The 14,422-nt window shown below is 46.7% G+C and overlaps 1 protein-coding gene across 8 annotated transcripts in view; it reads right to left on the bottom strand.

Moving 5' to 3' along the window:
* Nucleotides 1-14,422, bottom strand: part of LOC110498653 (attractin) — a 258,850-nt gene that overhangs the window by 74,288 nt on the left and 170,140 nt on the right. For all 8 annotated transcript variants that reach the window (XM_036955432.1, XM_036955429.1, XM_036955430.1 and 5 more), the window contains one exon: nt 8,722-8,774. In XM_036955432.1, coding sequence (XP_036811327.1) covers nt 8,722-8,774 — 53 coding nt within the window. The remainder of the gene's footprint in view (nt 1-8,721; nt 8,775-14,422) is intronic.

Raw genomic sequence — 14,422 nt, 5'->3', positions numbered from 1 at the left:
CATTAATTATCTACAGCACCAAACCAGTCTACATACACTACATGGCCAACAGTATGGGGACACCTGCGGTCTAAGATCTCATTCCAAAATCATGGCCTTTAATATAGAGTTGGTCCCCCCTTTACTGCTATAACAGCCTCCACTCTTCTGGGAAGGCTTTAATATAGAGTTGGTCCCCTCTTTGCTACTATAATAGCCTCCACTCTTCTGGGAAGGCTTTAATATAGAGTTGGTCCCCTCTTTGCTATTATAACAGCCTCCACTCTTCTGGGAAGGCTTTAATATAGAGTTGGTCCCCCCTTTACTGCTATAACAGCCTCCACTCTTCTGGGAAGGCTTTAATATAGAGTTGGTCCCCCCTTTACTGCTATAACAGCCTCCACTCTTCTGGGAAGGCTTTAATATGGAGTTGGTCCCCTCTTTGCTACTATAACAGCCTCCATTCTTCTGGGAAGGCTTTAATATGGAGTTGGTCCCTTCTTTGCTACTATAACAGCCTCCACTCTTCTGGGAAGGCTTTCCACTAGATGTTGGAACATTGCTGCGGGGACTTGCTTCCATTCAGCCACAAGAGCATTAGTGAGGTCGGGGACTGATGTTGAGCAATTAGGCCTGGCTCGCAGCCGGTGTTCCAATTTATCCCAAAGGTGTTCGATGGGGTAGAGGTCAGGACTCTGTGCAGGCTAGTCAAGTTTTTCAAACACCGATCTCTGAAAACCTCGCTTTGTCCACGGGGGCATTGTCATGCTGAAACAGGAAAGAGCCTTCCCCAAACAGCTCTAGCAGGGCAGACATTTTACGAACTGACTTGTTGTAAAGGTGGCATCCTATGATGGTGCCACGATGAAAGTCACTGAGCTCCTCAGTAAGGCCATTCTACTGCCAATGTTTGTCTATGGAGATTGCATGGCTTTGTGCTTGATGTTATACACCAGTCGGCAACGGGTGTGGCTGAAATAACCGAATCCACTCATTTGTAGACAAATTTCAAACACTATGAGATTCACTGTGACATGGGGTGCTAGAAAAAACCTTTCCTCTGACTAGAAACTAGTTGCAGGTTTTGAAAAGTCACTGTTCTTCTGACTTTTAATCCGACCCTGTGATGTCACAGAGAAGCATTGTTTAGGACCGACAGATCATAGAAACGTGCTGTTTTCACATACAGTGCCTTCGAAAAGTATTCTGACCACTTGACTTTTCCACATTTTGTTACCTTACAGCCTTATTCTAAAATGGACATAACAAATAAAAATCCTCAGCAATCTACACACAATATCCCATAATGACATCACAATATCCCATAATGACATCACAATACCACATGACATCACAATATCCCATAATGATATCACAATACCCCATAATGACAGAGCAAAAACTTTTTTTTTAATACAATTTTAAAAACAGAAATACTTTATTTACATAAGTATTCAGACCCTTTGCTATGAGACTCAAAATTGAGGTCAGGTGCATCCTGTTTCTACAACTTGATTGGAGTCCACCTGTGGAAAATTCAAGTAACTGGACATGATTTGGAAAGCCACACACCTGTCTATATAAGGTCCCACAGAGCAAAAACCAAGCTGTGATTGTGTTGAGGAACAGATCTGGGGAAGGGTACCAAAACATTTCTGCAACATTGAAAGTCCCCAAGAACATAGTGGCCGGCCTCCATCATTCTTAACCTTCCAGAAGGACAACCATCTCTGCAGCATTCCAACAATCAGGCCTTTATGGTAGAGTGGCCAAAAGGAAGCCACTCTTCAGTAAAGGGCACATGACAGCCCGCTTGGAGTTTGTCAAAATGCACCTAAAGACTCTCAGACCATGAGAAACAAGATTCTCTGGTCTGATGAAAGCAAGATTGAACACTTGACCTGAATGCCAAATGTCACGTCTGGAGGAAACCTGGCACCATCCCTACGGTGAAGCATGGTAGTGGCAGCATGCTGTGGGGATGTTTTTCAGCGGCAGGGACTGGGAGACTAGTCAGGATAGAGGCAAAAATGAACGGAGCAAAGTACAGCAAGATCCTTGAAGAATACCTGCTCCAGAGTGCTCAGGACCTCAGACTGGGGCGAAGGTTCACCTTCCAACAAGACAACGACCCTAAGCACACAGCCAAAACAATGCAGGAGTGGCTTCGGGACATGTCTCAATGTCCTTGAGTGGCCCAGCCAGAGACTGGACTTGAACCCGATCTAACATTTCTGGAGAGACCTGAAAATAGCTCTGCAGTGACGCTCCCCATCCAACCTGACAGAGCTTGAGAGGATCTGCTGAGAAGAATGGGAGAAACTCCCAAAATACAGGTGTGCCAAGCTTGTAGCGTCATTCCCAAGAAGACTCGAGGCTGTAATTGCTGCCAAAGGTGCTTTAACATAGTACTGAGTAAAGGGTCTGAAAACTTATGTTAATGTGATATTTCAGGTTTAATTTTTGTAGAAATTAATAAAGGATTTGTTTTACTACATTTTAGAATAAGGCTGTAACCTAACAGAAAAAAAACACCTCTCCCTCTCACTTCCTCGGCGTGAAGTTCTACTCTGAAGGAGTCAGCCTCAGCGCGATGTTCCACTCTGAAGGACTCAGCCTCAGCGTGATGTTCTACTCCGAAGGACTCGGCCTCAGCGCAATGTTCTACTCTGAAGGACTCAGCGTGATGTTCTACTCTGAAGGACTCAGCGTGATGTTCCACTCTGAAGGACTCAGCGTGATGTTCCACTCTGAAGGACTCAGCCTCAGTGCAATTTTCTACTCTGAAGGACTCAGCAACAGCGTGATGTTCTACTCTGAAGGACTCAGCAACAGCGTGATGTTCTACTCTGAAGGACTCAGCCTCAGCGTGATGTTCTACTCTGAAGGACTCAGCCTCAGCGTGAAGTTCTACTCTGAAGGACTGAGTGTGATGTTCTACTCTGAAGGACAGCCTCAGCGTGTTCTACTCCGAAGGACTCAGCCTCAGCGTGATGTTCTACTCTGAAGGACTCAGCCTCAGCGTGATGTTCTACTCTGAAGGACTCAGCCTCAGCGTGAAGTTCTACTCTGAAGGACTGAGTGTGATGTTCTACTCTGAAGGACTCAGCCTCAGCGTGTTCTACTCCGAAGGACTCAGCCTCAGCGTGATGTTCTACTCTGAAGGACTCAGCCTCAGCGTGATGTTCTGCTCTGAAGGACTCAGCGTGAATTTCTACTCTGAAGGACTCAGCATCAGCATGATGTTCTACTCTGAAGGACTCGGCATGATGTTCTACTCTGAAGGACTCAGCGTGATGTTCTACTCTGAAGGACTCGGCGTGATGTTCTACTCTGAAGGACTCGGCATGATGTTCTACTCTGAAGGACTCGGCGTGATGTTCTACTCTGAAGGACTCGGCATGATGTTCTACTCTGAAGGACTCGGCATGATGTTCTACTCTGAAGGACTCAGCCTCAGCATGATGTTCTACTCTGAAGGACAGCCTCAGCGCGATGTTCTACTCTGAAGGACTCGTCCTCAGCGCAATGTTCTACTCTGAAGGACTCAGCGTGATGTTCTACTCTGAAGGACTCAGCGTCAGCGTGATGTTCTGCTCTGAAGGACTCAGCGTGATGTTCTACTCTGAAGGACTCAGCATCAGCATGATGTTCTACTCTGAAGGACTCAGCGTGATGTTCTACTCTGAAGGACTCAGCGTGATGTTCTACTCTGAAGGACTCAGCCTCAGCGTGATGTTCTGCTCTGAAAGACTCAGCGTGATGTTCTACTCTGAAGGACTCAGCATCAGCATGATGTTCTACTCTGAAGGACTCAGCGTGATGTTCTACTCTGAAGGACTCAGCGTGATGTTCTACTCTGAAGGACTCTGCATGATGTTCTACTCTGAAGGACTCGGCATGATGTTCTACTCTGAGGGACTCGGCGTGATGTTCTACTCTGAAGGACTCGGCATGATGTTCTACTCTGAAGGACTCAGCCTCAGCATGATGTTCTACTCTGAAGGACAGCCTCAGCGCGATGTTCTACTCTGAAGGACTCGTCCTCAGCGCAATGTTCTACTCTGAAGGACTCAGCGTGATGTTCCACTCTGAAGGACTCAGCGTGATGTTCCACTCTGAAGGACTCAGCCTCAGTGTGATTTTCTACTCTGAAGGACTCAGCAACAGCGTGATGTTCTACTCTGAAGGACTCAGCCTCAGCGTGATGTTCTACTCTGAAGGACTCAGCCTCAGCGTGATGTTCTACTCTGAAGGACTCAGCCTCAGCGTGATGTTCTACTCTGAAGGACTCAGCCTCAGCGTGAAGTTCTACTCTGAAGGACTGAGTGTGATGTTCTACTCTGAAGGACTCAGCCTCAGCGTGTTCTACTCCGAAGGACTCAGCCTCAGCGTGATGTTCTACTCTGAAGGACTCAGCCTCAGCGTGATGTTCTACTCTGAAGGAATCAGCCTCAGCGTGATGTTCTGCTCTGAAGGACTCAGCGTGATGTTCTACTCTGAAGGACTCAGCATCAGCATGATGTTCTACTCTGAAGGACTCGGCATGATGTTCTACTCTGAAGGACTCAGCGTGATGTTCTACTCTGAAGGACTCGGCGTGATGTTCTACTCTGAAGGACTCGGCATGATGTTCTACTCTGAAGGACTCGGCATGATGTTCTACTCTGAAGGACTCGGCGTGATGTTCTACTCTGAAGGACTCGGCATGATGTTCTACTCTGAAGGACTCGGCATGATGTTCTACTCTGAAGGACTCGGCGTGATGTTCTACTCTGAAGGACAGCCTCAGCGCGATGTTCTACTCTGAAGGACTCGTCCTCAGCGCAATGTTCTACTCTGAAGGACTCAGCGTGATGTTCCACTCTGAAGGACTCAGCCTCAGCGTGATGTTCTACTCCGAAGGACTCAGCCTCAGCGCAATGTTCTACTCTGAAGGACAACGCCTCAGCGTGATGTTCTACTCTGAAGGACTCAGCCTCAGCGTGATGTTCTACTCCGAAGGACTCAGCGCGATGTTCTACTCTGAAGGACTCAGCCTCAGCGTGATGTTCTACTCTGAAGGACTCAGCAACAGCGTGATGTTCTACTCTGAAGGCCTCAGCCTCAGCGTGATGTTCTACTCTGAAGGACTCAGCCTCAGCGTGAAGTTCTACTCTGAAGGACTGAGCGTGATGTTCTACTCTGAAGGACTCAGCCTCAGCGTGATGTTCTACTCCGAAGGACTCAGCCTCAGCGCGATGTTCTACTCTGAAGGACTCAGCCTCAGCGTGATGTTCTACTCTGAAGGACTCAGCAACAGCGTGATGTTCTACTCTGAAGGCCTCAGCCTCAGCGTGATGTTCTACTCTGAAGGACTCAGCCTCAGCGTGAAGTTCTACTCTGAAGGACTGAGTGTGATGTTCTACTCTGGAACGACAGTACTGTGCAGTACCGAAGAGCCCTTACTGCTGCTCGATCATCCTATTTTTCTAACTTAATTGAGGAAAATAAGAACAATCCGAAATTCCTTTTTGATACTGTCGCAAAGCTAACTAAAAAGCAGCATTCCCCAAGAGAGGATGACTTTCACTTTAGCAGTGATAAATTCATGAACTTCTTTGAGGAAAAGATTATGATTATTAGAAAGCAAATTACGGACTCCTCCTTAAATCTGCGTATTCCTTCAAAGCTCAGTTGTCCTGAGTCTGCACAACTCTGCCAGGACCTAGGATCAAGAGAGACGCTCAAGTGTTTTAGTACTATATCTCTTGACACAATGATGAAAATAATCATGGCCTCTAAACCTTCAAGCTGCATACTGGACCCTATTCCAACTAAACTACTGAAAGAGCTGCTTCCTGTGCTTGGCCCTCCTATGTTGAACATAATAAACGGCTCTCTATCCACCGGATGTGTACCAAACTCACTAAAAGTGGCAGTAATAAAGCCTCTCTTGAAAAAGCCAAGCCTTGACCCAGAAAATATAAAAAACTATCGGCCTATATCGAATCTTCCATTCCTCTCAAAAATTTTAGAAAAGGCTGTTGCGCAACAACTCACTGCCTTCCTGAAGACAAACAATGTATACGAAATGCTTCAGTCTGGTTTTAGACCCCATCATAGCACTGAGACGGCACTTGTGAAGGTGGTAAATTACATTTTAATGGCATCGGACCGAGGCTCTGCATCTGTCCTCGTGCTCCTAGACCTTAGTGCTGCTTTTGATATCATCGATCACCACATTCTTTTGGAGAGATTGGAAACCCAAATTGGTCTACACGGACAAGTTCTGGCCTGGTTTAGATCTTATCTGTCGGAAAGATATCAGTTTGTCTCTGTGAATGGTTTGTCCTCTGACAAATCAACTGTAAATTTCGGTGTTCCTCAAGGTTCCGTTTTAGGACCACTATTGTTTTCACTATATATTTTACCTCTTGGGGATGTTATTCGAAAACATAATGTTAACTTTCACTGCTATGCGGATGACACACAGCTGTACATCTCAATTAAACATGGTGAAGCCCCAAAATTGCCCTTGCTAGAAGAATGTGTTTCAGACATAAAGAAGTGGATGGCTGCAAACTTTCTACTTTTAAACTCGGACAAAACAGAGATGCTTGTTCTAGGTCCCAAGAAACAAAGAGATCTTCTGTTGAATCTGACAATTAATCTTAATGGTTGTACAGTCGTCTCAAATAAAACTGTGAAGGACCTCGGCGTTACTCTGGACCCTGATCTCTCTTTTGAAGAACATATCAAGACCATTTCAAGGACAGCTTTTTTCCATCTACGTAACATTGCAAAAATCAGAAACTTTCTGTCCAAAAATGATGCAGAAAAATTAATCCATGCTTTTGTCACTTCTAGGTTAGACTACTGCAATGCTCTACTTTCCGGCTACCCGGATAAAGCACTAAATAAACTTCAGTTAGTGCTAAATACGGCTGCTAGAATCCTGACTAGAACCAAAAAATTGGATCATATTACTCCAGTGCTAGCCTCCCTACACTGGCTTCCTGTCAAAGCAAGGGCTGATTTCAAGGTTTTACTGCTAACCTACAAAGCATTACATGGGCTTGCTCCTACCTATCTCTCTGATTTGGTCCTGCCGTACATACCTACACGTACGCTACGGTCACAAGACACAGGCCTCCTAATTGTCCCTAGAATTTCTAAGCAAACAGCTGGAGGCAGGGCTTTCTCCTATAGAGCTCCATTTTTATGGAATGGTCTGCCTACCCATGTCAGAGACGCAAACTCGGTCTCAACCTTTAAGTCTCTACTGAAGACTCATCTCTTCAGTGGGTCATATGATTGAGTGTAGTCTGGCCCAGGAGTGGGAGGGTGAACGGAAAGGCTCTGGAGCAACGAACCGCCCTTGCTGTCTTTGCCTGGCCGGTTCCCCTCTTTCCACTGGGATTCTCTGCCTCTAACCCTATTACAGGGGCTGAGTCACTGGCTTTACTGGGGCTCTCTCATGCCGTCCCTGGAGGGGGTGCGTCACCTGAGTGGGTTGAGTCACTGATGTGGTCATCCTGTCTGGGTTGGCGCCCCCCCCCCCCCCCCCTTGGGTTGTGCCGTGGCGGAGGTCTTTGTGGGCTATACTCAGCCTTGTCTCAGGATGGTAAGTTGGTGGTTGAAGATATCCCTCTAGTGGTGTGGGGGCTGTGCTTTGGCAAAGTGGGTGGGGTTATATCCTTCCTGTTTGGCCCTGTCCGGGGGTGTCCTCGGAGTGGGCCACAGTGTCTCCTGACCCCTCCTGTCTCAGCCTCCAGTATTTATGCTGCAGTAGTTTATGTGTCGGGGGGCTAGGGTCAGTTTGTTATATCTGGAGTACTTCTCCTGTCCTATTTGGTGTCCTGTGTGAATCTAAGTGTGCGTTCTCTAATTCTCTCCTTCTCTCTTTCTCTCTCTCGGAGGACCTGAGCCCTAGGACCATGCCCCAGGACTACCTGACATGATGACTCCTTGCTGTCCCCAGTCCACATGACTGTGCTGCTGCTCCAGTTTCAACTATTCTGCCTTATTATTATTATTCGACCATGATGGTCATTTCTGAACATTTGAACATCTTGACCATGTTTTGTTATAATCTCCACCCGGCACAGCCAGAAGAGGACTGGCCACCCCACATAGCCTGGTTCCTCTCTAGGTTTCTTCCTAGGTTTTGGCCTTTCTAGGGAGTTTTTCCTAGCCACCGTGCTTCTACACCTGCATTGCTTGCTGTTTGGGGTTTTAGGCTGGGTTTCTGTACAGCACTTTGAGATATCAGCTGATGTACGAAGGGCTATATAAATAAATTTGATTTGATTTGATTTACTCTGAAGGACTCAGCCTCAGCGTGATGTTCTACTCTGAAGGACTCAGCCTCAGTGTGATGTTCTGCTCTGAAGGACTCAGCCTCAGCATGATGTTTTACTCTGAAGGACTCGATGATGTTCTACTCTGAAGGACTCGGCGTGATGTTCTACTCTGGAGGACTCAGCCTCAGCATGATGTTCTACTCTGAAGGACTCAGCATGATGTTCTACTCTGAAGGACTCGGCGTGATGTTCTACTCTGAAGGACTCGGCATGATGTTCTACTCTGAAGGACTCGGCATGATGTTCTACTCTGAAGGACTTGGCGTGATGTTCTACTCTGAAGGACTCAGCCTCAGCATGATGTTCTACTCTGAAGGACTCAGCGTGATGTTCTACTCTGAAGGACTCAGCGTCAGCGTGATGTTCTACTCTGAAGGTAGATTAGAGTTCCACTTACAGTAACATGTTCCTTTCAGAGGGTTTCCTTGGTAACGGTTCTCCACCTCACACCTGAAGGAAAAAGGACGAAAGGGAATAAAAGAGGGGGATTTCATTTTGAAACAACAACGTGAAGGGTAAATCGAAAACTTAAATGAATGCTTCTGTGACTTAACTGACTATGAAACCATGCAGTCAATGACGACACATCGGAGAAGGAACATAATGACAGAAAAGAGTGAGAGAGAAGTGAAAGGAAAGACAGAATGAAAAGAATAAGTAGGTCGACATGTACTGAGTCAGTCATACAGGTGATAGTGGTCTGAACTGTACTGAGTCAGTCAGTCAGTCATACAGGTGGTAGTGGTCTGAACTGTACTGAGTCAGTCAGTCATACAGGTGATAGTGGTCTGAACTGTACTGAGTCAGTCAGTCAGTCATACAGGTGACAGTGGTCTGAACTGTACTGAGTCAGTCAGTCATACAGGTGATAGTGGTCTGAACTGTACTGAGTCAGTCAGTCAGTCATACAGGTGGTAGTGGTCTGAACTGTACTGAGTCAGTCAGTCAGTCATACAGGTGGTAGTGGTCTGAACTGTACTGAGTCAGTCAGTCAGTCATACAGGTGGTAGTGGTCTGAACTGTACTGAGTCAGTCAGTCAGTCATACAGGTGGTAGTGGTCTGAACTGTACTGAGTCAGTCAGTCATACAGGTGACAGTGGTCTGAACTGTACTGAGTCAGTCAGTCAGTCATACAGGTGGTAGTGGTCTGAACTGTACTGAGTCAGTCAGTCAGTCATACAGGTGGTAGTGGTCTGAACTGTACTGAGTCAGTCAGTCATACAGGTGACAGTGGTCTGAACTGTACTGAGTCAGTCATACAGGTGGTAGTGGTCTGAACTGTACTGAGTCAGTCATACAGGTGGTAGTGGTCTGAACTGTACTGAGTCAGTCATACAGGTGATAGTGGTCTGAACTGTACTGAGTCAGTCAGTCAGTCATACAGGTGATAGTGGTCTGAACTGTACTGAGTCAGTCATACAGGTGATAGTGGTCTGAACTGTACTGAGTCAGTCAGTCAGTCATACAGGTGGTAGTGGTCTGAACTGTACTGAGTCAGTCATACAGGTGGTAGTGGTCTGAACTGTACTGAGTCAGTCAGTCATACAGGTGATAGTGGTCTGAACTGTACTGAGTCAGTCATACAGATGGTGGTGGTCTGAACTGTACTGAGTCAGTCAGTCAGGTGATAGTGGTCTGAACTGTACTGAGTCAGTCATACAGGTGATAGAGGTCTGAACTGTACTGAGTCAGCCAGTCAGTCATACAGATGGTGGTGGTCTGAACTGTACTGAGTCAGTCAGTCAGGTGATAGTGGTCTGAACTGTACTGAGTCAGTCAGTCAGTCATACAGGTGGTAGTGGTCTGAACTGTACTGAGTCAGTCATACAGGTGGTAGTGGTCTGAACTGTACTGAGTCAGTCAGTCAGTCATACAGGTGGTAGTGGTCTGAACTGTACTGAGTCAGTCATACAGGTGATAGAGGTCTGAACTGTACTGAGTCAGTCAGTCATACAGGTGATAGTGGTCTGAACTGTACTGAGTCAGTCATACAGATGGTGGTGGTCTGAACTGTACTGAGTCAGTCAGTCAGTCATACAGGTGGTAGTGGTCTGAACTGTACTGAGTCAGTCATACAGGTGGTAGTGGTCTGAACTGTACTGAGTCAGTCAGTCATACAGGTGATAGTGGTCTGAACTGTACTGAGTCAGTCATACAGATGGTGGTGGTCTGAACTGTACTGAGTCAGTCAGTCAGGTGATAGTGGTCTGAACTGTACTGAGTCAGTCATACAGGTGATAGAGGTCTGAACTGTACTGAGTCAGTCAGTCATACAGGTGATAGTGGTCTGAACTGTACTGAGTCAGTCATACAGATGGTGGTGGTCTGAACTGTACTGAGTCAGTCAGTCAGTCATACAGGTGGTAGTGGTCTGAACTGTACTGAGTCAGTCATACAGGTGGTAGTGGTCTGAACTGTACTGACTCAGTCAGTCAGTCATACAGGTGGTAGTGGTCTGAACTGTACTGAGTCAGTCATACAGGTGGTAGTGGTCTGAACTGTACTGAGTCAGTCAGTCAGTCATACAGGTGGTAGTGGTCTGAACTGTACTGAGTCAGTCATACAGATGGTGGTGGTCTGAACTGTACTGAGTCAGTCAGTCAGTCATACAGGTGGTAGTGGTCTGAACTGTACTGAGTCAGTCATACAGGTGGTAGTGGTCTGAACTGTACTGAGTCAGTCAGTCAGTCAGTCAGTCATACAGGTGGTAGTGGTCTGAACTGTACTGAGTCAGTCATACAGGTGGTAGTGGTCTGAACTGTACTGAGTCAGTCAGTCAGTCATACAGGTGGTAGTGGTCTGAACTGTACTGAGTCAGTCAGTCATACAGGTGGTAGTGGTCTGAACTGTACTGAGTCAGTCATACAGGTGATAGTGGTCTGAACTGTACTGAGTCAGTCAGTCAGTCAGACAGGTGATAGTGGTCTGAACTGTACTGAGTCAGTCAGTCATACAGGTGATAGTGGTCTGAACTGTACTGAGTCAGTCATACAGATGGTGGTGGTCTGAACTGTACTGAGTCAGTCAGTCAGTCATACAGGTGGTAGTGGTCTGAACTGTACTGAGTCAGTCATACAGGTGGTAGTGGTCTGAACTGTACTGAGTCAGTCAGTCATACAGGTGATAGTGGTCTGAACTGTACTGAGTCAGTCATACAGATGGTGGTGGTCTGAACTGTACTGAGTCAGTCAGTCAGGTGATAGTGGTCTGAACTGTACTGAGTCAGTCATACAGGTGATAGAGGTCTGAACTGTACTGAGTCAGTCAGTCATACAGGTGATAGTGGTCTGAACTGTACTGAGTCAGTCATACAGATGGTGGTGGTCTGAACTGTACTGAGTCAGTCAGTCAGTCATACAGGTGGTAGTGGTCTGAACTGTACTGAGTCAGTCATACAGGTGGTAGTGGTCTGAACTGTACTGACTCAGTCAGTCAGTCATACAGGTGGTAGTGGTCTGAACTGTACTGAGTCAGTCATACAGGTGGTAGTGGTCTGAACTGTACTGAGTCAGTCAGTCAGTCATACAGGTGGTAGTGGTCTGAACTGTACTGAGTCAGTCATACAGATGGTGGTGGTCTGAACTGTACTGAGTCAGTCAGTCAGTCATACAGGTGGTAGTGGTCTGAACTGTACTGAGTCAGTCATACAGGTGGTAGTGGTCTGAACTGTACTGAGTCAGTCAGTCAGTCAGTCAGTCATACAGGTGGTAGTGGTCTGAACTGTACTGAGTCAGTCATACAGGTGGTAGTGGTCTGAACTGTACTGAGTCAGTCAGTCAGTCATACAGGTGGTAGTAGTCTGAACTGTACTGAGTCAGTCAGTCATACAGGTGGTAGTGGTCTGAACTGTACTGAGTCAGTCATACAGGTGATAGTGGTCTGAACTGTACTGAGTCAGTCAGACAGGTGATAGTGGTCTGAACTGTACTGAGTCAGTCAGACAGGTGGTAGTGGTCTGAACTGTACTGAGTCAGTCAGTCAGTCATACAGGTGGTAGTGGTCTGAACTGTACTGAGTCAGTCATACAGGTGGCGGTGGTCTGAACTGTACTGAGTCAGTCATACAGGAGATAGTGGTCTGAACTGTACTGAGTCAGTCATACAGGTGATAGTGGTCTGAACTATACTGAGTCAGTCATACAGGTGATAGTGGTCTGAACTGTACTGAGTCAGTCATACAGGTGATAGTGGTCTGAACTGTACTGAGTCAGTCATACAGGTGGTAGTGGTCTGAACTGTACTGAGTCAGTCAGTCAGTCAGTCAGTCATACAGGTGGTAGTGGTCTGAACTGTACTGAGTCAGTCATACAGGTGGTAGTGGTCTGAACTGTACTGAGTCAGTCATACAGGTGGTAGTGGTCTGAAATGTACTGAGTCAGTCAGACAGGTGATAGTGGTCTGAACTGTACTGAGTCAGTCAGTCAGTCATACAGGTGGTAGTGGTCTGAACTGTACTGAGTCAGTCAGTCATACAGGTGGTAGTGGTCTGAACTGTACTGAGTCAGTCATACAGGTGATAGTGGTCTGAACTGTACTGAGTCAGTCATACAGGTGATAGTGGTCTGAACTGCACTGAGTCAGTCAGTCAGTCATACAGGTGGTTGTGGTCTGAACTGTACTGAGTCAGTCAGTCATACAGGTGGTAGTGGTCTGAACTGTACTGAGTCAGTCATACAGGTGGTGGTGGTCTGAACTGTACTGAGTCAGTCATACAGGTGGTGGTGGTCTGAACTGTACTGAGTCAGTCATACAGGAGATAGTGGTCTGAACTGTACTGAGTCAGTCATACAGGTGATAGTGGTCTGAACTGTACTGAGTCAGTCATACAGGTGATAGTGGTCTGAACTGTACTGAGTCAGTCATACAGGTGATAGTGGTCTGAACTGTACTGAGTCAGTCAGTCAGTCATACAGGTGGTAGTGGTCTGAACTGTACTGAGTCAGTCATACAGGTGGTAGCGGTCTGAACTGTACTGAGTCAGTCATACAGGTGATAGTGGTCTGAACTGTACTGAGTCAGTCAGTCAGTCATACAGGTGGTAGTGGTCTGAACTGTACTGAGTCAGTCATACAGGTGGTAGCGGTCTGAACTGTACTGAGTCAGTCATACAGGTGATAGTGGTCTGAACTGTACTGAGTCAGTCAGTCATACAGGTGGTAGTGGTCTGAACTGTACTGAGTCAGTCATACAGGTGGTAGTGGTCTGAACTGTACTGAGTCAGTCATACAGGTGGTAGTGGTCTGAACTGTACTGAGTCAGTCAGTCATACAGGTGATAGTGGTCTGAACTGTACTGAGTCAGTCAGTCAGTCAGTCAGTCATACAGGTGGTAGTGGTCTGAACTGTACTGAGTCAGTCATACAGGTGAAAGTGGTCTGAACTGTACTGAGTCAGTCAGTCAGTCATAAAGGTGGTAGTGGTCTGAACTGTACTGAGTCAGTCAGTCATACAGGTGGCGGTGGTCTGAACTGTACTGAGTCAGTCATACAGGTGGTAGTGGTCTGAACTGTACTGAGTCAGTCAGACAGGTGATAGTGGTCTGAACTGTACTGAGTCAGTCAGTCAGTCAGTCATACAGGTGATAGTGGTCTGAACTGTACTGAGTCAGTCATACAGATGGTGGTGGTCTGAACTGTACTGAGTCAGTCATTCAGTCATACAGGTGGTAGCGGTCTGAACTGTACTGAGTCAGTCATACAGGTGGTAGTGGTCTGAACTGTACTGAGTCAGTCAGTCAGTCATACAGGTGGTAGTGGTCTGAACTGTACTGAGTCAGTCATACAGGTGATAGTGGTCTGAACTGTACTGAGTCAGTCAGTCAGTCATACAGGTGGTAGTGGTCTGAACTGTACTGAGTCAGTCAGTCATACAGGTGGTAGTGGTTTGAACTGTACTGAGTCAGTCATACAGGTGATAGTGGTCTGAACTGTACTGAGTCAGTCATACAGGTGATAGTGGTCTGAACTGCACTGAGTCAGTCAGTCAGTCATACAGGTGGTAGTGGTCTGAACTGTACTGAGTCAGTCAGTCATACAGGTGGTAGTGGTCTGAACTGTACTGAGTCAGTCATACAGGTGGTGGTGGTCTGAACTGTACTGA

The sequence above is a fragment of the Oncorhynchus mykiss genome, chromosome 19 (genome assembly GCF_013265735.2).
Source record: "Oncorhynchus mykiss isolate Arlee chromosome 19, USDA_OmykA_1.1, whole genome shotgun sequence".
NCBI classification, from domain to species: domain Eukaryota; kingdom Metazoa; phylum Chordata; class Actinopteri; order Salmoniformes; family Salmonidae; genus Oncorhynchus; species Oncorhynchus mykiss.
Note: the sequence above shows the minus strand (reverse complement) of the source record. Positions and strands in the feature narration are given on the sequence as shown.